This window comes from Pecten maximus, chromosome 7 (assembly GCF_902652985.1).
Source record: "Pecten maximus chromosome 7, xPecMax1.1, whole genome shotgun sequence".
Classification (NCBI taxonomy): domain Eukaryota; kingdom Metazoa; phylum Mollusca; class Bivalvia; order Pectinida; family Pectinidae; genus Pecten; species Pecten maximus.
In genome coordinates this window covers 11,324,924-11,352,235 of record NC_047021.1, presented here as the reverse complement: position 1 = coordinate 11,352,235, position 27,312 = coordinate 11,324,924, and the positions used below count along the sequence as shown (strand labels likewise).

Below are 27,312 nucleotides of genomic sequence, written 5' to 3'. Positions count from 1 at the left end.
ATATACTATTCACTCCAGTACAATGAATAAATGAAAGTATATGACAAATTATTAATTAAATGTGTTTGAAAGAAAAGATTGATTTAATGCAGGCTAATTATTTTTATTCTATCACTCCATCAGGTCAAATTTGCATCGCTGTTTAGTCTTCATAATAATGTGTCAAATTATCTAGCTTTTTACTGATATTGAATCTCCGAATCGTGTATTTATAATTATATTGTCAATGGCCTTTGGATAAAATCAACATGAATAGTTTTTTTATGTGATGAAACAAAAAGACGACAAACCATGAATTTATGGGTACAATACATTATCTTTGAAAATTACTTGATCATGAATGTTTATCGCCCTTAGGCCACAACGAGATCTGATGGTAAATCCGAAAAGACAAAAAGTCGGGCGACGATCGCCGGAAGTGACCACACCCAGGTGTACGGAGAGGATGAGAATGAGGAGCGCGGGAACTGGACTGGGCGCTTTGACTTTCTGCTGACCATGCTAGGGTACTCTGTCGGGCTCGGCAACATCTGGCGTTTCCCCTACCTCTGTTACAAAAACGGCGGCGGGGCTTTCCTCATCCCTTACGTCATCATGCTAATTGTTGTGGGGATTCCCCTTTTCTATCTAGAGACCTGTATCGGCCAGTTTTCTAGTTGTGGACCACTTACTTGTTGGGGGTTCGCACCCCTCTTTCAAGGTAAATGATGTGTAAAGATTTGTGTTGTGTATCAATTCATCTAAAAAAGTCGAATTTCATCATTTTTCAATTTAAAAAATGTACACTTTGCAAGAATAAATCACTTCCTGTTGAAGGGCTTGGTGTCGCCATGGTGATCATTTCCGGGATAGTGACGCTATATTACAACATGATTGTTTCCTGGTCCATCCTTTACTTTTTCGCCTCGTTTACGAGTTCCCTCCCTTGGAGCGGATGCGAAAATCCATGGAACACCAGAGGTACACTTGTGTTATTAGTAATCTGAAGCTGTTGCTTTTTAATGTCGAAGGCATAGCCATTGACAGAAATGACATAGACCATTGATTCAAGTTAGTGGAATAGGGGAAAAGAAATGTAAAAAGAATGTAAAAAATCGAGGAAACAACCTCAGTCTGTTTGTTACAACATACAATGTATGCACAACTCATCTTTATATCATAATTAGGTACAATTGGTATATTAAACCTTTTTCGACAGACTGCAGTCTTAAGTTACCGAAGGTTAACTGTACGGTAACGGAGGGTATGAAGTACGGAAATGGTACGTGCTACAAAGGTGAGAGGTTTATAGGGCTCTGGAACACCACACAATTCACCAACGTCACAGGACGCCTCAGAATCACGCCGTCAGAGGAGTACTGGAAGTAAGTATCCGTGACGTCATCATGACGTCATGGTGTCATCATTACCGTACATCACTGTGTGCGTAAATTTGAGATAAACGCATTATACCACTCGAAGCAATCATTATATAATATATTTATAGGATGGAGTTATGAAAAATACCCTGCAAGCGCAAGAATACGTACGTACGTTCTGCTCCATTGCACGAAAAAAACAATCGACAAAATTTGGTATCTTGATTTTTCTCTTTTATAAACAATTTTCTCTCTTGACACTGTCTCACGTTTAGTTAAACGCATATGTGAAGAAACCAGAAGGCTTTGGGTTCTGTCCCATGGCCAAGAACATACCAGAGTCTCTGAAATGGTGTAGTACATGTATCTCCTGTTTAACGCTCGACATTTTAGGAGTAGGGCGACTGGTTCGCCCGTTGTCAGTATTTTACCAGGTTAGGTGTTCTGCTCAGTGTCCTCGGCAGTTCGCTTCAGTGAGGTAGCACTATAAATCGGCATTAGTTTCGCGCTATCCCAATGAGACTAACACAATATACTGCAGCATCCAAAAACACACACACAACATGCATGCATCTAGCAAACAGGGGAGACTGTCCTTGAACGACCATAGCTGTTGATAGGACGTTAACATTAACTAAACCAAATTAAATCTCTAAACTACCCGTTATCCTGAGCTAGTGAAGGGAAATGAGTTGCCGGTAGGTTAAAGGTTAAACACTACCTTTGTTGTTTCAGTAATTACGTACTTGGGATCAGTTCCGGTATTGACGACATGGGACCTCCTAGGTGGCAGTTGGCATTGTCCCTGTTCGCGGCCTGGCTCCTGTGCTTCCTTTGTTTGATCAAAGGCATCAAAACAACGGGAAAGGTTGATGATCCATGTTGTTTGTCCATCCTACGATTGGACAGGACACCCAAATAAATATCCATTTTGACGCATTCAAATTTTAGCGCATAACTGAATTTATATACAAATAAATGATGAATTGTCCACGTGTACTTACCATAGAAAATAATGTACAGAAACTGCAATTAGCTCATAATGATTTAGCGTAAGAATTTCTTCTCGAAAACTGCTGAAATAAGATTCCCCCATTATGTATCCGTTTACGGGGTATCCAGCAGTATGTGCAGTACAGAGTATTGACACAAATCACTCTGTCGTCTCGTGTCCGGTGTTTTAATGTTGGACGGGTTCACTTGAAATTGACAGACTTAATTCTACCAGGCGCCATTTTAAGTAACCCAAAATCGCTGTAAATGATAGTAATTATTTGTGTAGATTGTTATATCAAATATATTCATCTTTTCTCCCACAGGTGGTCTATTTCACCGCTCTCTTCCCGTACGTCGTCCTTATCATCCTATTTATCCGGGGAGTGACCCTTCCTAACGCCTCCGAGGGCATCTATTTTTACATCGTGCCAAAATTCGATAAACTGCTCGACGCCAAGGTAACTATTAAATTATCAAATAAATATAGATTTATTATGTATATCTTCTGAGAACACGCAATGCTTAACTCTACGAATTTATGAATGTTTAAAAAGTTTAATCAAACTAATGACACAGATTTTACGATATTTAACGATGTATGATTCTCAGGTATGGCGAGATGGGGCTGTCCAGGTGTTTTACTCTCTAGGACCAGGATGGGGAGGACTGATAGCTTTATCCAGCTATAACCGATTTCACAATAACATTCTGGGGTAAGTCTACACATATTCTCCTAACTCGATAACAACTTGTCTGGAGTAAGTCTACACATATTCTCCCAACTGGATAACATCTTGTCTGGGGTAATTCTTCACATATTCTCCCAACTCGATAACATGTCTGGGGTAAGTCTACACATATTCTCCTAACTCGATAACATCTTGTCTGGGGTAAGTCTACACATATTCTCCTAACTCGATAACATCTTGTCTGGGGTAAGTCTACACATATTCTCCTAACTCGATAACAACTTGTCTGGGGTAAGTCTACACATATTCTCCTAACTCGATAACAACTTGTCTGGGGTAAGTCTACACATATTCTCCCAACTCGATAACATGTCTGGGGTAAGTCTACACATATTCTCCTAACTCGATAACAACTTGTCTGTGGTAAGTCTACACATATTCTCCTAACTCGATAACAACTTGTCTGGAGTAAGTCTACACATATTCTCCCAACTCGATAACAACTTGTCTGGAGTAAGTCTACACATATTCTCCTAACTCGATAACAACTTGTCTGTGGTAAGTCTACACATATTCTCCTAACTCGATAACAACTTGTCTGGGGTAAGTCTACACATATTCTCCTAACTCGATAACAACTTGTCTGGGGTAAGTCTACACATATTCTCCCAACTGGATTACAACTTGTCTGTGGTAAGTCTACACATATTCTCCTAACTCGATAATAACTTGTCTGGGGTAATTCTTCACATATTCTCCCAACTCGATAACATCTTGTCTGGGGTAAGTCTACACATATTCTCCTAACTCGATAACATCTTGTCTGGGGTAAGTCTACACATATTCTCCTAACTCGATAACAACTTGTCTGGGGTAAGTCTACACATATTCTCCTAACTCGATAACAACTTGTCTGGGGTAAGTCTACACATATTCTCCCAACTCGATAACATGTCTGGGGTAAGTCTACACATATTCTCCTAACTCGATAACAACTTGTCTGGGGTAAGTCTACACATATTCTCCCAACTGGATTACAACTTGTCTGTGGTAAGTCTACACATATTCTCCTAACTCGATAACAACTTGTCTGGGGTAAGTCTACACATATTCTCCTAACTCGATAATAACTTGTCTGGAGTAAGTCTACACATATTCTCCCAACTGGATAACATCTTGTCTGGAGTAAGTCTACACATATTCTCCTAACTTGATAACATGTCTGGGGTAAGTCTACACATATTCTCCCAACTGGATTACAACTTGTCTGGGGTAAGTCTACACATATTCTCCCAACACGATAACATGTCTGAGGTAAGTCTACACATTTCTCCCAACTGGATAACATCTTGTCTGGGGTAAGTCTACACATATTCTCCCAACTAGATTACAACTTGTCTGGGGTAAGTCTACACATATTCTCCCAACTCGATAACAACTTGTCTGGAGTAAGTCTACACATATTCTCCTAACTCGATAACAACTTGTCTGGGGTAAGTCTACACATATTCTCCCAACTGGATAACATCTTGTGTGGGGTAAGTATACACATATTCTCCCAACTGGATAACATGTCTGGGGTAAGTCTACGCATATTCTCCCAACTGGATTACAACTTGTCTGTGGTAAGTCTACACATATTCTCCTAACTCGATAATAACTTGTCTGGAGTAAGTCTACACATATTCTCCCAACTGGATAACATCTTGTCTGGAGTAAGTCTACACATATTCTCCTAACTTGATAACATGTCTGGGGTAAGTCTACACATATTCTCCCAACTGGATTACAACTTGTCTGGGGTAAGTCTACACATATTCTCCCAACACGATAACATGTCTGAGGTAAGTCTACACATATTCTCCCAACTAGATTACAACTTGTCTGGGGTAAGTCTACACATATTCTCCCAACTAGATTACAACTTGTCTGGGGTAAGTCTACACATATTCTCCCAACTGGATAACATCTTGTCTGGGGTAAGTCTACGCATATTCTCCCAACTGGATTACAACTTGTCTGGGGTAAGTCTACACATATTCTCCCAACAGGATAACATCTTGTCTGGGGTAAGTCTACACATATTCTCCCAACTGGATTACAACTTGTCTGGGGTAAGTCTACACATATTCTCCCAACTGGATAACATCTTGTCTGGGGTAAGTCTACACATATTCTCCTAACTCGATAAAACTTGTCTGGAGTAAGTCTACACATATTCTCCTAACTCGATAACAACTTGTCTGGAGTAAGTCTACACATATTCTCCCAACTCGATAACATGTCTGGGGTAAGTCTACACATATTCTCCTAACTCGATAACATGTCTGGGGTAAGTCTACACATATTCTCCTAACTTGATAACAACTTGTCTTGGGTAAGTCTACACATATTCTCCTGACATGATAACATTCTATTATGAAAACATTAACGACATTCACACAAAAGAGCTTCGCCCATGAAGTATCCATGTTTGTGTTGTAGGGACGCCATCATCGTGTCGCTTGGAGACGGGTTGACCAGCATTTTTGGCGGATTTGTTGTTTTTTCCTATCTTGGGTACATGGCCGGACAGTTGGGTGTCGGGGTCAAGGACGTAGCCAGAAGTGGTATGTATTATTTTACTTACCTCGGCTCAGTTTGATACACGGCTACATTCCAGACGGTGTGATTGCTGTGATATATATGAATTAATGCACTGATGTGGTGATGTTACCGCGTTTGCTCTCATTAATTCTTTCCTTCATTGTCTTGGCAGCATGAGTGGGTTATCTTTTCTTTATAACAACCGTTTATGTTATTTACTTCTCAATCGGGACTATAATACAGACGTCACACTTTGTAGGGGCGGGACTAGCCTTCGTCGTGTACCCGGCAGCTGTGAACAACCTACCGCCAGCTACGCTGTGGTCGATCCTTTTCTTTTTCATGCTGATAACACTCGGACTGGATAGCGAGGTAAGGACAACCTTATTATTCTATTTCTATTAAATTACTGACTCTTTAAGTTTTTCTACGTGTACGTATGTTCGATACTCTCTAACTATCTACTTTTGTATGTTCGATACTCTCTACTTTTGTGTGTTCGATACTCTCTTACTCTCTAATTTTGTATGTTCGGTACTCTCTAACTCTCTGGCTTTTGTATGTTCGATACTCTCTCACTCTCTAACCTTTGTATGTTCGATACTCTCTAACTTTTGTATGTTCGATGCTCTCTAACTCTCTACTTTTGTATGTTCGATACTCTCTAACTTTTGTATGTTCGATACTCTCTAACTCTCTAATCTTTGTATGTTCGATACTCTCTAACTTTTGTATGTTCGATGCTCTCTAACTCTCTACTTGTGTATATTTGATACTCTCTTACTCTCTCTGACTTTTGTACTTTAATGTTTATGTTTCCATTGATAGGCAACGCTCTATGTGTTGATCCTTATTTGTCCAATCATTGTCGCTATGAATGTGCACTCAGACCAATTAAAACGTACATTTGTGTTCACAGTTTGCTATGTTGGAAACAGTGTTGACAGGACTTACAGATTACTTCCCGTCACTTCGACCAAAGAAGTCGTATGTCATTCTAGTCGTGTGCATCATCTTCTTCCTATTGGGCTTGCCCATCACTACCTCCGTAAGTACAGGATTACCTCCCCCTACCTATGTATCATAGTAAGTACTGAGTTACCTCCCCCCCCCCCCCCCCCCCCACCCACCCCCCGTCTGTAAGTACTGAGTTACCTCCCTTTACAACATCTATAAGTACTGAGTTACCTCCCTTTCCCCATCTATAAGTAAGTACTGAGTTACCTCCCTTTACTAATGTTTCACCTGTCAGTACAGGATTACCTCCCCCTACATATGTATTATCTGTAAGTACTGAGTTACCTCCCCTAGGAAATACAGTAATTACAGTTTGTGAATAATGGGGTTTGACTACATGTATACACTAACTTATCCGGAAGTACTCGGTTATCTCCCTTTAGCAAGATGCATTCCAAATGTCTACTATAATGAAGCCGTACATTGTACCTATACCAGAGTTAAAATATACCTCTCTTCAATCAACATATAGTTATATGATGAACATACATGTCACTTTCTTGTACTATCTTAGGGACATAGTGAATGTATGTAAGATGCACGCGCCGTCACCTCTAGCTGCACGTGCAGACACATGGCCTCGGTAGCGCAGTAGGTAGCGCGTCAGTCTCATAATCAAAAACACAGAGCGATCTGAAGGTCGTGAGTTCGATCCTCACCCGGGGCAGTATTTTTTAGAGACTCTTTTTTTTCCTTTCAAAAATAAACAAGTGATGTAATGTAACAAAAACAATATGTCTGGCGCGCATTGTATGTTGTAGGGAGGGATGTACTGGTTGCAGCTACTTGACCACTACGTGGGGTCATGGTCACTGTTGGTCATCGGTCTGACTGAGGTCATGGTCATCAACTTCATCTACGGTAAGTTGATACTGTTTTTCACTCTATGTCAGAAAACAAGACAGGATTGCGCCATAATAATTGGCTGTACACACAAGAGATGTATAATAACATATGTACACACACAACACATGTATACACACAACACATGTATACACACAACACATGTACACACACAACACATGTATACACATAACACATGTATACACACAACACATGTATACACATAACATATGTATACACATAACATATGTATACACACAACACATGTATACACATAACACATGTATACACACAACACATGTATACACATAACATATGTATACACACAACACATGTATACACATAACACATGTATACACACAACACATGTATACACACAACACATGTATACACACAACACATGTATACACATAACATATGTATACACACAACACATGTATACACACAACACATGTATACACACAACACATGTATACACATAACATATGTATACACACAACACATGTATACACACAACACATGTATACACACAACACATGTACACACACAACACATGTATACACACAACACATGTATACACACCACACATGTATACACACAACACATGTATACACACAACACATGTATACACACAACACATGTATACACACAACACATGTATACACACAACACATGTATACACATAACACATGTATACACACAACACATGTATACACACAACACATGTACACACACAACACATGTATACACACAACACATGTATACACACAACACATGTATACACACCACACATGTATACACATAACACATGTATACACACAACACATGTATACACACAACACATGTATACACACAACACATGTATACACACCACACATGTATACACATAACACATGTATACACATAACACATGTATACACATAACATATGTATACACACAACATATGTATACACATAACATATGTATACACACAACACATGTATACACACAACACATGTATACACATAACATGTAACACACAACATATGTATACACATAACATATGTATACACACAACACATGTATACACACAACACATGTATACACATAACATATGTATACACACAACACATGTATACACACAACACATGTACACACATAACACATGTATACACACAACACATGTATACACACAACACATGTATACACACCACACATGTATACACATAACACATGTATACACACAACACATGTATACACACAACACATGTATACACATAACATATGTATACACACAACACATGTATACACATAACATATGTATACACACAACATATGTATACACATAACATATGTATACACACAACACATGTATACACACAACACATGTATACACACAACATATGTATACACACAACATATGTATACACACAACATACATGTATGTATACACACAACACATGTATACACACAACACATGTATACACATAACACATGTATACACACAACACATGTATACACATAACATATATACACACATAACACATTTATACACACAACACATGTATACACATAACACATGTATACACATAACATATGTATACACACAACACATGTATACACATAACATATGTATACACATAACATATGTATACACACAACACATGTATACACATAACACATGTATACACATAACATATGTATACATACAACACATGTATACACACAACACATGTATACACATAACACATGTATACACATAACATATGTATACACATAACATATGTATACACACAACACATGTATACACACAACACATGTATACACACAACACATGTATACACATAACATATGTACACATAACTTGCATACAACACATATGTATACACAACATAGGTACACACAAAATATGTATATTCCCGTTGTTTGCTAGCTTCTAAAGGAGCTCAAATGTGCTATTAGATTACCGTTGTTTGCTAGCTTCTAAAGGAGCTCAAATGTGCTATTAGATTACCGTTGTTTGCTAGCTTCTAAAGGAGCTCAAATGTGCTATTAGATTACCGTTGTTTGCTAGCTTCTAAAGGAGCTCAACTGTGCTATTAGATTACCGTTATTTGCTAGCTTCTAAAGGAGCTCAAATGTGCTATTAGATTACCGTTGTTTGCAAAATTCTAGCGGAGCTGTGATTGGCTGTAGGTTCCCGTTGTTTGTTAACTTGTTTATATGTCAGTTTTAATGTTTTTCAAGTGCATTATCATGTTGCAGAGCCCCAATTTTAATATGACGTCACAATAATACCAACATGTGTAAATGATATGTGTGTTTTTGAAATATCGTTAATTACGATTAAAATTAGATTGGGAGTTGTTTTTATTTTTTAATTATTTTTGTTTTTGTTTTTTGCAAATAACTACATTACTTATATATAATTTTAAATCGTTAATTTACTATTGCAGGTATCAACCGATTCTTTAGCGACATCACAGTCATGCAGGGCTACCGACCGTCGATCTGGTGGAAGATCTGTTGGTTAGGTATCAGTCCGGCGGGCATGGTGGTAAGTCGGCTATAGCACAGGGGCTTGGCACGATTTTCCAAATGATAGTCCATATATATATGTATATAGTATCAAGGGTAGTAACTACAAAGAGGGGGAAGACGAACGTATTTAAAAAAAAAAATAATTTGTCGTATTCTGCGGGTCAAAAATCTTAGTGACACATACATTACCTTAAAGAGAAATGTTTTATCTTTCCAATGAGTGTTCGATGAACAAAATTGGCCAAGTATTATCCAAGTTATGACCTGACGAATTCGGAAATAGATGCTGAAATGACTAGGTCGGAATCTCCCTGTCCGGTTGAATAGTCGCCTCGCCTCTAATGGGTACCTCAATAATCATTCAGAAATCGAAAAATCGACGCTTGCAGCGGTATACAGTAACCATAACTATGTCAATATAGGATGTCGGTTGGTTATGTTATCCGTCATGTGCCGTTGCCAATTCCATATTACATCACCGAGCTTACCGTCTTCAAAAAGAACGGCCATCTTTCCCTTCATTCGGAACGCTTCTTGACTGTACCACCACTGTAACGACATAAACAAAGTCACGAAAGGTTAGGGAAAGATGGCCGTTCTTTTTGAAGACGGTAAGCTCGGTGATGTAATATGGAATTGGCTACGGCACATGACGGATAACAAAACCAACCGACATCCTATATTGACATAGTTATGGTTACTGTATACCGCTGCAAGCGTCGATTTTTCGATTTCTCAATGGTTATTGAGGTACCCATTAGAGGCGAGGCGACTATTCAACCGGACAGGGAGATTCCGACCTAGCCATTTCAGCATCTATTTCCGAATTCGTCAGGTCATAACTTGGATAATACTTGGCCAATTTTGTTCATCGAACACTCATTGGAAAGATAAAACATTTCTCTTTAAGGTAATGTATGTGTCACTAAGATTTATGACCCGCAGAATACGACAATTTTTTTTTTTTTTAAAATACGTTGGTCTTCCTCCTCTTTGTAGTTACTGCCCTTGATACTATATACATATATATATAGACTATCATTTGGAAAATCGTGCCAAGCCCCTGTGGGCTATAGCAGAATTCAAATTATGTTTTATTAGCCTTGCATCACAAATTTGATTTATTTCGCCTACAAGTTTCTTAACCTCGTCTCACATTGTTTTGTTCACCAAGCCTCCTAATGCTTGCTCTCTTAGTGTCAGGAAATCCAAAATGACTCCCCAAAATGAGATTTTCAGATTTTAAGAGACATCGCTACTTACTAGACTGTATTTTGACCATTAAGTTTTCGAAAAAATAATGATTTTAAATCAGAAAGAGATAAAAAAAATCAAGGGTCACTTTAATGCCCCGAAGTGTTCATTTAAATCGTCGTTTCAATCATTCTGTTAACCTAGTCTTCTTAATGATCTGTTTACTGGATTCTCCCAATGGTCTGTTAACCTGGCCTCCCTAACGTTGTTTACTTCATTCTCCCAATGACCTGTTAACCTGGCCTTCCAAACGTTGTTAACTTCATTCTCCCAATGACCTGTTAACCTGGCCTCCCTAACGTGGTTTACTTCATTCTCCCGATGACCTGTTAACCTGGCCTCCCTAACGTTGTTAACTTCATTCTCCCAATGACCTGTTAACCTGGCCTCCCTAACGTTGTTTACTTCATCCTCCCAATGACCTGTTAACCTGGCCTCCCAAACGTTGTTAACTTCATTCTCCCAATGACCTGTGAACCTGGCCTTCCTAATGTTGTTTACTTCATTCTCCCAATGACCTGTTAACCTGGCCTCCCTAACGTTGTTAACTTCATTCTCCCAATGACCTGTTAACCTCGCCTTCCTAACGTTGTTTACTTCATTCTCCCAATGGTCTGTTAACCTGGCCTTCTTAATGTTGTTTACTTCATTCTCCCAATGATCTGTTAACCTGGCCTTCTTAATGTTGTTGACTTCATTCTCCCAATGACCTGTTAACCTGGCCTTCCTAACGTTGTTTACTTCATTCTCCCAATGATCTGTTAACCTGGCCGCCCTAACCTTGTTTACTTCATTCTCCCAATGACCTGTTAACCTGGCCTTCCTAACCTTGTTTACTTCATTCTCCCAATGATCTGTTAACCTGGCCCTCCTAACGTTGTATTCTCCCAATGATCTGTTAACCTGGCCCTCCTAACCTTGTTAACTTCATTCTCCCAATGACCTGTTAACCTGGCCTCCCTAACGTTGTTAACTTCATTCTCCCAATGACCTGTTAACCTCGCCTTCCTTACCTTGTTTACTTCATCCTCCCAATGGTCTGTTAACCTGGCCTCCCTAACGTTGTTAACTTCATTCTCCCAATGGTCTGTTAACATGGCCTTCCTAACATTGTTAACTTCATTCTCCCAATGGTCTGTTAACCTGGCCTCCCTTACCTTGTTTACTTCATTCTCCCAATGATCTGTTAACCTTGCCTCCCTAACGTTGTTAACTTCATTCTCCCAATGACCTGTTAACCTGGCCTCCCTAATGTTGTTTACTTCATTCTCCCAATGACCTGTTAACCTGGCCTCCCTAACGTTGTTTACTTCATCCTCCCAATGACCTGTTAACCTGGCCTCCCTAACCTTGTTTACTTCATTCTCCCAATGGTCTGTTAATTTGGCCTTCCTAACGTTGTTTACTTCATTCTCCCAATGATCTGTTAACCTGGCCTCCCTTACCTTGTTTACTTCTTTCTCCCAATGATCTGTTAACCTGGCCTCCCTAATGTTGTTTACTTCATTCTCCCAATGGTCTGTTAACCTGGCCTTCCTAACGTTGTTTACTTCATTATCCCAATGACCTGTTAACCTGGCCTCCCTAACCTTGTAAACTTCATTCTCCCAATGACCTGTTAACCTGGCCTCCCTTACCTTGTTAACTTCATTCTCCCAATGACCTGTTAACCTCGCCTTCTTAATGTTGTTGACTTCATTCTCCCAATGGTCTGTTAACCTCGCCTTCCTTAACGTTGTTTACTTCATTCTCCCAATGACCTGTTAACCTGGCCTCCCTAACCTTGTTAACTTCATTCTCCCAATGATCTGTTAACCTGGCCTCCCTAACGTTGTTAACTTCATTCTCCCAATGACCTGTTAACCTCGCCTTCCTTAACGTTGTTTACTTCATTCTCCCAATGGTCTGTTAACCTGGCCTCCCTAACGTTGTTTGCCTCATTCTCCCAATGACCTGTTAACCTGGCCTCCCTAACGTTGTTTACTTCATTCTCCCAATGATCTGTTAACCTGGCCTTCCTAACGTTGTTAACTTCATTCTCCCAATGACCTGTTAACCTGGCCTCCCTAACGTTGTTTGCTTCATTCTCCAAATGACCTGTTAACCTGGCCTCCCTAACGTTGTTTACTTCATTCTCCCAATGATCTGTTAACCTGGCCTCCCTAACGTGGTTTACTTCATTCTCCCGATGACCTGTTAACCTGGCCTCCCTAACGTTGTTAACTTCATTCTCCCAATGACCTGTTAACCTGGCCTCCCTAACGTTGTTTACTTCATCCTCCCAATGACCTGTTAACCTGGCCTCCCAAACGTTGTTAACTTCATTCTCCCAATGACCTGTTAACCTCGCCTTCCTTACCTTGTTTACTTCATCCTCCCAATGGTCTGTTAACCTGGCCTCCCTAACGTTGTTAACTTCATTCTCCCAATGGTCTGTTAACCTGGCCTTCCTAACATTGTTAACTTCATTCTCCCAATGACCTGTTAACCTGGCCTCCCTAATGTTGTTTACTTCATTCTCCCAATGGTCTGTTAACCTGGCCTTCCTAACGTTGTTAACTTCATTCTCCCAATGGTCTGTTAACCTGGCCTCCCTTACCTTGTTTACTTCATTCTCCCAATGATCTGTTAACCTTGCCTCCCTAACGTTGTTAACTTCATTCTCCCAATGACCTGTTAACCTGGCCTCCCTAATGTTGTTTACTTCATTCTCCCAATGACCTGTTAACCTGGCCTCCCTAACGTTGTTTACTTCATCCTCCCAATGACCTGTTAACCTGGCCTCCCTAACGTTGTTTACTTCATTCTCCCAATGACCTGTTAACCTGGCCTTCCTAAGGTTGTTTACTTCATTCTCCCAATGATCTGTTAACCTGGCCTCCCTTACCTTGTTTACTTCTTTCTCCCAATGATCTGTTAACCTGGCCTCCCTAATGTTGTTTACTTCATTCTCCCAATGGTCTGTTAACCTGGCCTTCCTAACGTTGTTTACTTCATTATCCCAATGACCTGTTAACCTGGCCTCCCTAACCTTGTTAACTTCATTCTCCCAATGACCTGTTAACCTGGCCTCCCTTACCTTGTTAACTTCATTCTCCCAATGACCTGTTAACCTCGCCTTCTTAATGTTGTTGACTTCATTCTCCCAATGGTCTGTTAACCTCGCCTTCCTTAACGTTGTTTACTTCATTCTCCCAATGACCTGTTAACCTGGCCTCCCTAACCTTGTTAACTTCATTCTCCCAATGATCTGTTAACCTGGCCTCCCTAACGTTGTTAACTTCATTCTCCCAATGACCTGTTAACCTCGCCTTCCTTAACGTTGTTTACTTCATTCTCCCAATGGTCTGTTAACCTGGCCTCCCTAACGTTGTTTGCTTCATTCTCCCAATGACCTGTTAACCTGGCCTCCCTAACGTTGTTTACTTCATTCTCCCAATGATCTGTTAACCTGGCATTCCTAACGTTGTTAACTTCATTCTCCCAATGACCTGTTAACCTGGCCTCCCTAACGTTGTTTGCTTCATTCTCCAAATGACCTGTTAACCTGGCCTCCCTAACGTTGTTTACTTCATTCTCCCAATGATCTGTTAACCTGGCCTTCCTAACGTTGTTTACTTCATTCTCCCAATGACCTGTTAACCTGGCCTCCCTAATGTTGTTTACTTCATTCTCCCAATGATCTGTTAACCTGGCCTTCCTAACGTTGTTTACTTCATTTTCCCAATGACCTGTTAACCTGGCCTCCCTAACGTTGTTTACTTCATTCTCCCAATGGTCTGTTAACCTGGCCTTCCTAACGTTGTTTACTTCATTCTCCCAATGACCTGTTAACCTGGCCTCCCTAACGTTGTTTACTTCATTCTCCCAATGATCTGTTAACCTGGCCTTCCTAACATTGTTTACTTCATTCTCCCCATGACCTGTTAACCTGGCCTTCCTAACGTTGTTTACTTCATTCTCCCAATGACCTGTTAACCTCGCCTTCCTTACCTTGTTTACTTCATTCTCCCAATGATCTGTTAACCTGGCCTCCCTAACGTTGTTAACTTCATTCTCCCAATGGTCTGTTAACCTCGCCTCCCTTACCTTGTTTACTTCATTCTCCCAATGACCTGTTAACCTGGCCTCCCTAACGTTGTTAACTTCATTCTCCCAATGGTCTGTGAACCTGGCCTTCCTAATGTTGTTTACTTCATTCTCCCAATGACCTGTTAACCTGGCCTCCCTAACGTTGTTAACTTCATTCTCCCAATGACCTGTTAACCTCGCCTTCCTAACGTTGTTTACTTCATTCTCCCAATGGTCTGTTAACCTGGCCTTCTTAATGTTGTTTACTTCATTCTCCCAATGATCTGTTAACCTGGCCTTCTTAATGTTGTTGACTTCATTCTCCCAATGACCTGTTAACCTGGCCTTCCTAACATTGTTTACTTCATTCTCCCAATGATCTGTTAACCTGGCCGCCCTAACCTTGTTTACTTCATTCTCCCAATGACCTGTTAACCTGGCCTTCCTAACATTGTTTACTTCATTCTCCCAATGATCTGTTAACCTGGCCGCCCTAACCTTGTTTACTTCATTCTCCCAATGACCTGTTAACCTGGCCTTCCTAACCTTGTTTACTTCATTCTCCCAATGACCTGTTAACCTCGCCTTCCTTACCTTGTTTACTTCATCCTCCCAATGGTCTGTTAACCTGGCCTCCCTAACGTTGTTAACTTCATTCTCCCAATGGTCTGTTAACATGGCCTTCCTAACATTGTTAACTTCATTCTCCCAATGGTCTGTTAACCTGGCCTCCCTTACCTTGTTTACTTCATTCTCCCAATGATCTGTTAACCTTGCCTCCCTAACGTTGTTAACTTCATTCTCCCAATGACCTGTTAACCTGGCCTCCCTAATGTTGTTTACTTCATTCTCCCAATGACCTGTTAACCTGGCCTCCCTAACGTTGTTTACTTCATCCTCCCAATGACCTGTTAACCTGGCCTCCCTAACCTTGTTTACTTCATTCTCCCAATGGTCTGTTAATCTGGCCTTCCTAACGTTGTTTACTTCATTCTCCCAATGATCTGTTAACCTGGCCTCCCTTACCTTGTTTACTTCTTTCTCCCAATGATCTGTTAACCTGGCCTCCCTAATGTTGTTTACTTCATTCTCCCAATGGTCTGTTAACCTGGCCTTCCTAACGTTGTTTACTTCATTATCCCAATGACCTGTTAACCTGGCCTCCCTAACCTTGTAACTTCATTCTCCCAATGACCTGTTAACCTGGCCTCCCTTACCTTGTTAACTTCATTCTCCCAATGACCTGTTAACCTCGCCTTCTTAATGTTGTTGACTTCATTCTCCCAATGGTCTGTTAACCTCGCCTTCCTTAACGTTGTTTACTTCATTCTCCCAATGACCTGTTAACCTGGCCTCCCTAACCTTGTTAACTTCATTCTCCCAATGATCTGTTAACCTGGCCTCCCTAACGTTGTTAACTTCATTCTCCCAATGACCTGTTAACCTCGCCTTCCTTAACGTTGTTTACTTCATTCTCCCAATGGTCTGTTAACCTGGCCTCCCTAACGTTGTTTGCCTCATTCTCCCAATGACCTGTTAACCTGGCCTCCCTAACGTTGTTTACTTCATTCTCCCAACGATCTGTTAACCTGGCCTTCCTAACGTTGTTAACTTCATTCTCCCAATGACCTGTTAACCTGGCCTCCCTAACGTTGTTTGCTTCATTCTCCCAATGACCTGTTAACCTGGCCTCCCTAACGTTGTTTACTTCATTCTCCCAATGATCTGTTAACCTGGCCTTCCTAACGTTGTTTACTTCATTCTCCCAATGACCTGTTAACCTGGCCTCCCTAATGTTGTTTACTTCATTCTCCCAATGATCTGTTAACCTGGCCTCCCTAACGTTGTTAACTTCATTCTCCCAATGACCTGTTAACCTGGCCTCCCTAACGTTGTTTACTTCATTCTCCCAATGGTCTGTTAACCTGGCCTTCCTAACATTGTTTACTTCATTCTCCCAATGACCTGTTAACCTGGCCTTCCTAACGTTGTTAACTTCATTCTCCCAATGACATGTTAACCTCGCCTTCCTTACCTTGTTTACTTCATTCTCCCAATGATCTGTTAACCTGGCCTCCCTAACGTTGTTAACTTCATTCTCCCAATGGTCTGTTAACCTCGCCTCCCTTACCTTGTTAACTTCATTCTCCCAATGATCTGTTAACCTGGCCTCCCTAACGTTGTTAACTTCATTCTCCCAATGACCTGTTAACCTCGCCTTCCTTAACGTTGTTTACTTCATTCTCCCAATGGTCTGTTAACCTGGCCTCCCTAACGTTGTTTGCCTCATTCTCCCAATGACCTGTTAACCTGGCCTCCCTAACGTTGTTTACTTCATTCTCCCAACGATCTGTTAACCTGGCCTTCCTAACGTTGTTAACTTCATTCTCCCAATGACCTGTTAACCTGGCCTCCCTAACGTTGTTTACTTCATTCTCCCAATGACCTGTTAACCTGGCCTCCCTAACGTTGTTTACTTCATTCTCCCAATGATCTGTTAACCTGGCCTTCCTAACGTTGTTTACTTCATTCTCCCAATGACCTGTTAACCTGGCCTCCCTAATGTTGTTTACTTCATTCTCCCAATGATCTGTTAACCTGGCCTCCCTAACGTTGTTAACTTCATTCTCCCAATGACCTGTTAACCTGGCCTCCCTAACGTTGTTTACTTCATTCTCCCAATGGTCTGTTAACCTGGCCTTCCTAACATTGTTTACTTCATTCTCCCAATGACCTGTTAACCTGGCCTTCCTAACGTTGTTAACTTCATTCTCCCAATGACATGTTAACCTCGCCTTCCTTACCTTGTTTACTTCATTCTCCCAATGATCCGTTAACCTGGCCTCCCTAACGTTGTTAACTTCATTCTCCCAATGGTCTGTTAACCTCGCCTCCCTTACCTTGTTTACTTCATTCTCCCAATGACCTGTTAACCTGGCCTCCCTAACGTTGTTAACTTCATTCTCCCAATGGTCTGTTAACCTGGCCTCCCTAATGTTGTTGACTTCATTCTCCCAATGATCTGTTAACCTGGCCTTCCTAATGTTGTTTACTTCATTCTCCCAATGACCTGTTAACCTGGCCTCCCTAACGTTGTTAACTTCATTCTCCCAATGACCTGTTAACCTCGCCTTCCTAACGTTGTTTACTTTATTCTCCCAATGGTCTGTTAACCTGGCCTTCTTAATGTTGTTTACTTCATTCTCCCAATGATCTGTTAACCTGGCCTTCTTAATGTTGTTGACTTCATTCTCCCAATGACCTGTTAACCTGGCCTTCCTAACCTTGTTTACTTCATTCTCCCAATGATCTGTTAACCTGGCCTCCCTAACCTTGTTTACTTCATTCTCCCAATGACCTGTTAACCTGGCCTTCCTAACCTTGTTTACTTCATTCTCCCAATGATCTGTTAACCTGGCCCTCCTAACGTTGTATTCTCCCAATGATCTGTTAACCTGGCCCTCCTAACCTTGTTAACTTCATTCTCCCAATGACCTGTTAACCTGGCCTCCCTAACGTTGTTAACTTCATTCTCCCAATGACCTGTTAACCTGGCCTTCCTTACCTTGTTTACTTCATTCTCCCAATGACCTGTTAACCTGGCCTCCCTAACGTTGTTTACTTCATTCTCCCAATGATCTGTTAACCTGGCCTCCCTAACGTTGTTTACTTCATTCTCCCAATGACCTGTTAACCTCGCCTTCCTAACGTTGTTAACTTCATTCTCCCAATGACCTGTTAACCTGGCCTTCCTAACCTTGTTTACTTCATTCTCCCAATGATCTGTTAACCTCGCCTTCCTAACGTTGTTTACTTCATTCTCCCAATGATCTGTTAACCTGGCCTTCCTAATGTTGTTTACGTCATTCTCCCAATGGTCTGTTAACCTGGCCTTCCTAACGTTGTTTACTTCATTCTCCCAATGATCTGTTAACCTGGCCTCCCTAACCTTGTTAACTTCATTCTCCCAATGACCTGTTAACCTCGCCTTCCTAATGTTGTTTATTTCATTCTCCCAATGACCTGTTAACCTGGCCTCCCTAACGTGGTTTAATTACTTCATTCTCCCAATGGTCTGTTAACCTCGCCTTCCTAACATTGTTTACTTCATTATCCCAATGGTCTGTTAACCTCGCCTTCCTAATGTTGTTTATTTCATTCTCCCAATGACCTGTTAACCTGGCCTCCCTAACCTTGTTTACTTCATTCTCCCAATGGTCTGTTAACCTCGCCTTCCTAACATTGTTTACTTCATTATCCCAATGGTCTGTTAACCTGGCCTCCATAACCTTGTTTACTTCATTCTCCCAATGGTCTGTTAACCTGGCCTCCCTAACCTTGTTTACTTCATTCTCCCAATTGTCTGTTAACCTGGCCTCCCTAACCTTGTTTACTTCATTCTCCCAATGGTCTGTTAACCTCGCCTTCCTAACATTGTTTACTTTATTATCCCAATGGTCTGTTAACCTGGCCTCCCTAACGTTGTTTACTTCATTCTCCCAATGGTCTGTTAACCTGGCCTCCCTAACGTTGTTGACTTCATTCTCCCAATGACCTGTTAACCTGGCCTTCCTAACGTTGTTTACTTCATTCTCCTAATGGTCTGTTAACCTGGCCTTCCTAACGTTGTTTACTTCATTCTCCTAATGGTCTGTTAACCTGGCCTTCCTAACGTTGTTTACTTCATTCTCCCAATGGTCTGTTAACCTGGCCTCCTTTGTTGTCTGTTAATAAGAAAATGGCTTACGTTGTAAATATACACATGAAACCATTGGCCGTTGCATGTTAACTATCCTGCTGTTCTGTTAACATCCCCAGTTCATTCTGGTGTTCTCGTTTGTGGACTACTCCCCCATCAAATACGACTCCTATGTCTACCCTGCCTGGGCTGAAGCGCTAGGCTGGCTCCTGTCGCTCTGCTCAATAATCTTCATCCCGATTGTCTTCATCTACAAGATCTCCAAAGAGGAGGACGAGAAAGGCCTCATCAATGTACGTACCGCTCTCTATATAACAATATATATGTAATGTATAACCGTTAATTATATCATTTTCGATGATTTTTTTCCTGTTTTATCGCTGGAAAAGATTAGTGTAATTCCAAGAAAAAGGTTATACTCGAAAATCAACGAAAATATTGAAATTCCTTCTGGTGGCTGTCACTTCAGTGAGCTTAGTATATATTCTCTTCCTACATTTTAAAATGTATGATATAAATCAAGTTGCTTGTGTCTTCATAGAAAACCAAGCTGCTGTTAGCACCGTCACGAGACTGGGGCCCGGCCCTGGTCAAACATCGAAAGTTAGTGGACTACATCGACGGATTCGTCGTGGATCCCGAGCGGGAGAAACAGGAGTTATCGTTCGTTAATTACGGTTACGCCACTTCTGTCTCCAATTTGCAGGTAATTCTAGGTTTATAAGAATGTTCTGGTAATATTGACCAGTATGTACTTAAAAAACAGATCGTGACGTCAATCTTTATCCGAGGACTACTTTTGCTGCCAAGCACAAGGTACGTACAGTAAAACTTGGATAAGTCGAAGTATATGGGATCAAGCAAAATATTCGACTTATCCGTGTCCGTGTGTCTTGGGAGACATAATACCCGAGTGTCATCGGATGTATACCGAATAAAAGCTTGATAACATGGTCGAAAATAAGAAATAAATAATAATAACGAATGAATTTTACATGATAACAAATATTTGTTTGTTTAATTCAGAATGGCATGCAGGGTCATAGATCAAAACAAAAGGCAATCATGCATTTGTCTTTCCTATAGACACGTGATTTACACACCGATAGTCGTACAGCATAACATTCTATGAAAACATACATATAGTATAAGAATATACATGTATATATATTGTACTCACATTATTTCTCTTAAAATCCTTCTATATTGTTCTACAATTACACAATATGAAACATATACAAATATGTATTGCCACGAGGTTTTTCACAGAATAAAATAATCCTGAATATTATTGTTACTATTGCATCGGTGTATCCAGAATTTAGGTATAGATGAATAGATAAATGAGAGACAAGTATTTTAAATGTGCATGTTTCGGGATGATGTAGGTAATTTATCGCTATCATGTGTACTTGTTTCAGACAGACAGCAGCACGAGTCCCAGCGAGGTGTCGGTCGACCCATCAGTGGACACACGACGGACATATTTGTCCCGAACTTTGTCTCATGCATCCTATGTGTCTTATGAGACGACTATATGACGTGTAATTATGTGTCCTATGAGACGACTATATGACGTGTAATTATGTGTCTTATGAGACGACTATATGACGTGTAATTATGTGTCTTATGAGACGACTATATGACGTGTAATTATGTGTCCTATGAGACGACTATATGACGCGTGTAATTATGTGTCCTATGAGACGACTATATGACGTGTAATTATGTGTCCTATGAGACGACTATATGACGTGTAATTATGTGTCTTATGAGACGACTATATGACGTGTAATTATGTGTCTTATGAGACGACTATATGACGTGTAATTATGTGTCGTATGAGACGACTATATGACGTGTAATTATGTGTCCTATGAGACGACTATATGACGTGTAATTATGTGTCCTATGAGACGACTATATGACGTGTAATTATGTGTCCTATGAGACCATTATATGACGTGTAATTATGTGTCCTATGAGACGACTATATGACGTGTAATTATGTGTCTTATGAGACGACTATATGACGTGTAGTTATGTGTCTTATGAGACGACTATATGACGTGTAATTATGTGTCCTATGAGACGACTATATGACGTGTAATTATGTGTCTTATGAGACGACTATATGACGTGTAATTATGTGTCCTATGAGATGACTATATGACGTGTAATTATGTGTCTTATGAGACGACTATATGACGTGTAATTATGTGTCCTATGAGACGACTATATGACGTGTAATTATGTGTCTTATGAGACGACTATATGACGTGTAATTATGTGTCTTATGAGACGACTATATGACGTGTAATTATGTGTCCTATGAGACGACTATATGACGTGTAATTATGTGTCTTATGAGACGACTATATGACGTGTAATTATGTGTCTTATGAGACGACTATATGACGTGCAATTATGTGTCTTATGAGACGACTATATGACGTGTAATTATGTGTCTTATGAGACGACTATATGACGTGCAATTATGTGTCTTATGAGACGACTATATGAAATGCGATCACGTGTCTTATGAGACATGATTATCCATTGTTGTCTTCTAAGACCATGGTGCCCTCCAAAGAAGGTAATATTTTAGTAAACCACACCTACGTTTACTTTGCTAATTTCAATATTCAGCTAAATATTTCACCACCAGCGAGCCTGTCAGTGTCGGCCATGTTAGTGACCTCACAATATTTTCAGTGTCGGAAGGATCAGGAACTATCGCCTCACGGTACCCATGTTTGTAGTGTGATCAACTTTTACATTTCCATATAGTGCCATCTCCTGTGACATGAAGTCAGCAATACATGTATGTGATGGTGTCATAGCTTTATGTACAAACTACTGATACACTGGTGATATTATGACAGTGTACTATAAGCCAGGCAGTAGTGCCATATTCATGTATCACTACAGTGTTGTTTGGTGAGACGTGTTTGACCAGATACGTGTTATATAAGACACGTGTTTGACAAGACCCTTGCTAGATGAGACGTGTGCTAAACGAGACGTGTGCTAAATGAGACACGTGTTTGATCTGATACGTGTTACATGGAACAAGTGTTTAACGAGACACATGGCAATGACAATGACAAGATTTTATTCTCATAAACATATAAAGTGTAGAGAAGTACATACATACAAAATTGGACATATCATATGATATAATACATGAATACAGTGTACATGTGTTAAGCAAGAGATTACATTAAATAGTGTTGAGTCGTATACTAATTTGCTTAGACACGTGTTTGACGAGACACGTGCTAGATGAGACACGTGTTTGACGAGACACGTGTTAGATGAGACACGTTTGAGGATACATCTGTTTGATGGAACAACATTTTGATGTGTTAGGATTGGTATAATAAGATAATACTATCAGAATCTCTGACCATTAACAAAGCTTCATTATTAGCATTTACGACGACTTTTCTAGTGCAATATCATTTCGAATAAACGTTTTGCAGAATATATTGATAATAATGCTTTATTTAGATGTTAACTGGAGCCACAATGTGAACATGTATATGGTGTACGTATCACCAGTTTGTGCCATATTTTACTTGTTAAGATAAGATCATGTGTAATTTGTGTATGTTTATTATTTACGCATTTATCAGTGTAGAGACGTACACGGTTGTTTGTTTCATCAGGACCTACATGTAGATGGTGTATTTATTGTATCTTCAGTCTGTGGTATGTTTTACATCAAGAGATCTACATGTGTGCAAGATGTATTTATATTTAATCTGTGCTATATTTTACATCAAGAGATCTAAAGTGTACATGTGTGTAAGATGTATTTATATTTAATCTGTGCTATATTTTACATCAAGAGATCTACATGTGTGTAAGATGTATTTTTCTCGCACAGTTCACCGGTTTATCTCCAGTTTTAGACGTGAGAGATTAATAGAATCTTTCCCTACCTTGAGGGTGTGACAGAGAAATCTCAACCTGAGGGGGAGATTCTTGAATGTCCAACCCGAGGCTTGCCGAGAGTTTGGACATTCAAGAATCTCCCCCGAAGGTTGAGATTTCTTTGTTACACCCTCAAGGTAGGGAATGATTATTTTTCTCCCACCTGTTTTCTTTATGTGTTTTCCCATCGGCGATCTCCGTCTGTTTGTAAACAAGTACACATGTCAAAAAAACCGCGGGAAATATGCACACATTTCCATTCATCCATTTCACGTGGGGTGACGTCACTCACTCATCACTGTGTTGTCATTATGGCTGTGGAAATGGATGTTAAATGTTCCCCCACTGATTGTGGATCCATAAAACACCGATCTTGTGACATCGGACGGAGTTGGGCACAAGGAAATGCTGTTGTGCGATCTTTTTACTTGTGACAATTGAACAATTTTGTCGCGATCGGTGGAGGTAGGTGCACTTGTGCTCTCAGTTTCAGTTATAGGCCTACAGTTGGGGGATTCATTTGTATTTGAAAGAATGGCAGACATTTTTTTGTTTTTGGATACTGTTCAGTTGTCTCTAGTTGTTTAGAGACTGGGGATTTTTGTATTATTGTGTACACAATTTGTTTGTTGACGTAGCAGACGACGTAATGTAAACAAAAAAAGTAGTTCCGGTAGTACTTCCGGTGAAGAAAGTGAGCGCGTGCAATCTGTCACACCCTAGGGTATGACAGATTGCACGCGCTAAAAAAGACAGAGAAATCGTGTACACTCAAAACGGGAGACAAATCAGTGAAAGGTGGGAGAATTCTTTGTCAACCTCTAGGGTATGACAGATTGCACGCGCTAGCCTTCTAAACCGGAAGAATTTACGGAAGAACATTTTGAGTGACGTCACTAATAGTTCCCGCGTTGTTATTTAATGTTAAATATGCGTATGAGACACAGAATTCATGAAATAACAAGATATAGGCCTACTGTTAGTATCGTCACAATAGTATCACGGATTCCTTATTTCTGTGGCTTTTTGAATAAATACTGTGAATTAATTTTAGATTTCTTGTGTAATGATATTGGGATGCATTTTTTGGGGTTATTATGGGTACTTCTTCAAAAGAGGATATTCAACCATGTGAATTTGTTTACAAACATACCTTGACCTCAGATTCGATATGCAATTATTTGAAGTGGTGGGAGAAAATAAGCATTCCCTACCTAGGGAGTGTGACAGGGGAATCTCAACCCTCGGGAAATTCATGAATATCCAACCATCGGCAAGCCTCGGGTCGGACGTTCATGAATTCCCCCTGGGGTTGAGATTTCTTTGCCACACCCCAAGGCAGATAAAGGTTCTATTAATCTTCAGTCTGTGTCATATTTTACATCAAATGATTTACATGAGTAAGATGTATTTATCTTCAAGTCTGTGTCATATTTTACATCAATGGATTTACATGTGTGTAAGATGTACAATGTATATATCCTCTGTCTGTGTCATATTTTTCATCAAGAGATTTACCTGTGTAAGATGTATTTATCTTCCAGTGATGTACAACCTGACTATACTATATTTTACATTAAGAGGCCTACAACCAGGCCATACTATATTTTGTATTTACAAACCTTCAACCAGACTGTGCTATATTTTACATCAGGAGAGCTACGACCAGACTGTGCTATATTTTACATCAGGAGAGCTACAACCAGACTGTGCTATATTTTACATTAACAGACGTACAGCAACGATATACTTGTTTTGTTACATAGATGTACACTTAGAATCACTGAAATCTCGACTATCCTGTGCCACGACTGTTGTCTGGCAGTGTTGTCATCTGAGTAACTTAGACGCTTGAAAGGGTATGACTAGATTCCGAAACGTCACGTGGTGTACAGTTAAGGAAAATCAAACGCATTATGTAATGGTAATGATTCACTTTAACAGACCTACAGCAAGACTGTGCTATATTTTACATCAAGAGACCTACAACCAGACTATGCGATATTTTACACCATACTTTGACAGACCTACATTCAGACTGCCATATTTTACATTAATTAACAGACCTACATTCAGACAGCCATATGTTACATTAATTAACAGACCTACATTCAGACTGCCATGTTTTACACTAATTAACAGACCTACATTCAGACTGCCATATTTTACATTAATTAACAGACCTACATTCAGACAGCCATATTTTATATTAATTAACAGACCTACATTCAGAAAGCCATATTTTACATTAATTAACAGACCTACATTCAGACAGCCATATTTTATATTAATTAACAGACCTACATTCAGACAGCCATATTTTATATTAATTAACAGACCTACATTCAGACAGCCATATTTTACATTAATTAACAGACCTACATTCAGACAGCCATATGTTATATTAATTAACAGACATACATTCAGACTGCCATATTTTACACTAATTAACAGACCTACATTCAGACAGCCATATTTTACATTAATTAACAGACCTACATTCAGACAGCCATATGTTATATTAATTAACAGACCTACATTCAGACTGCCATATTTTACACTAATTAACAGACCTACATTCAGACTGCCATATTTTACATTAATTAACAGACCTACATTCAGACACCCATATTTTATATTAATTAACAGACCTACATTCAGACAGCCATATTTTATATTAATTAACAGACCTACATTCAGACAGCCATATTTTACATTCATTAACAGACCTACATTCAGACAGCCATATTTTATATTAATTAACAGACCTACATTCAGACAGCCATATTTTACATGTATTAACAGACCTACATTCAGACAGCCATATGTTACATTAATTAACAGACCTACATTCAGACAGCCATATTTTATATTAATTAACAGACCTTCATTCAGACAGCCATATTTTATATTAATTAACAGACCTTCATTCAGACAGCCATATTTTATATTAATTAACAGACCTACATTCAGACAGCCATATTTTACATTAATTAACAGACCTACATTCAGACAGCCATATTTTACATTAATTAACAGACCTACATTCAGACACCCATATTTTACATTAATTAACAGACCTACATTCAGACAGCCATATTTTACATTAATTAACAGACCTACATTCAGACACCCATATTTTACATTAATTAACAGACCTACATTCAGACTGCCATATTTTACATTAATTAACAGACCTACATTCAGACAGCCATATTTTATATTGATCAACAGACCTACATTCAGACTGCCATATTTTATATTAATTAACAGACCTACATTCAGACAGCCATATTTTACATTAATTAACAGACCTACATTCAGACTGCCATATTTTAT

The 27,312-nt window shown here is 39.7% G+C and overlaps 1 protein-coding gene and 1 non-coding gene across 2 annotated transcripts in view; both read left to right on the top strand.

Moving 5' to 3' along the window:
- Window positions 1–24,038, top strand: part of LOC117331598 (sodium-dependent proline transporter-like) — a 31,159-nt gene extending 7,121 nt beyond the window's left edge. Inside the window, exons 3-16 of the mRNA XM_033890405.1 lie at window positions 358–700; window positions 817–960; window positions 1,199–1,364; window positions 2,094–2,226; window positions 2,678–2,812; window positions 2,964–3,067; window positions 5,528–5,652; window positions 5,889–6,001; window positions 6,549–6,677; window positions 7,408–7,507; window positions 9,926–10,026; window positions 20,154–20,327; window positions 20,576–20,740; window positions 21,456–24,038. Coding sequence (XP_033746296.1) covers window positions 358–700; window positions 817–960; window positions 1,199–1,364; window positions 2,094–2,226; window positions 2,678–2,812; window positions 2,964–3,067; window positions 5,528–5,652; window positions 5,889–6,001; window positions 6,549–6,677; window positions 7,408–7,507; window positions 9,926–10,026; window positions 20,154–20,327; window positions 20,576–20,740; window positions 21,456–21,575 — 2,052 coding nt within the window. The 3' untranslated portion in view covers window positions 21,576–24,038. The remainder of the gene's footprint in view (window positions 1–357; window positions 701–816; window positions 961–1,198; window positions 1,365–2,093; window positions 2,227–2,677; window positions 2,813–2,963; window positions 3,068–5,527; window positions 5,653–5,888; window positions 6,002–6,548; window positions 6,678–7,407; window positions 7,508–9,925; window positions 10,027–20,153; window positions 20,328–20,575; window positions 20,741–21,455) is intronic.
- Window positions 7,224–7,313, top strand: Trnam-cau. Its single transcript is given in 2 exon segments — window positions 7,224–7,260; window positions 7,278–7,313. It is a non-coding gene; the product is annotated as a tRNA-Met (tRNA).
- Window positions 24,039–27,312: the final 3,274 nt, after the last annotated feature.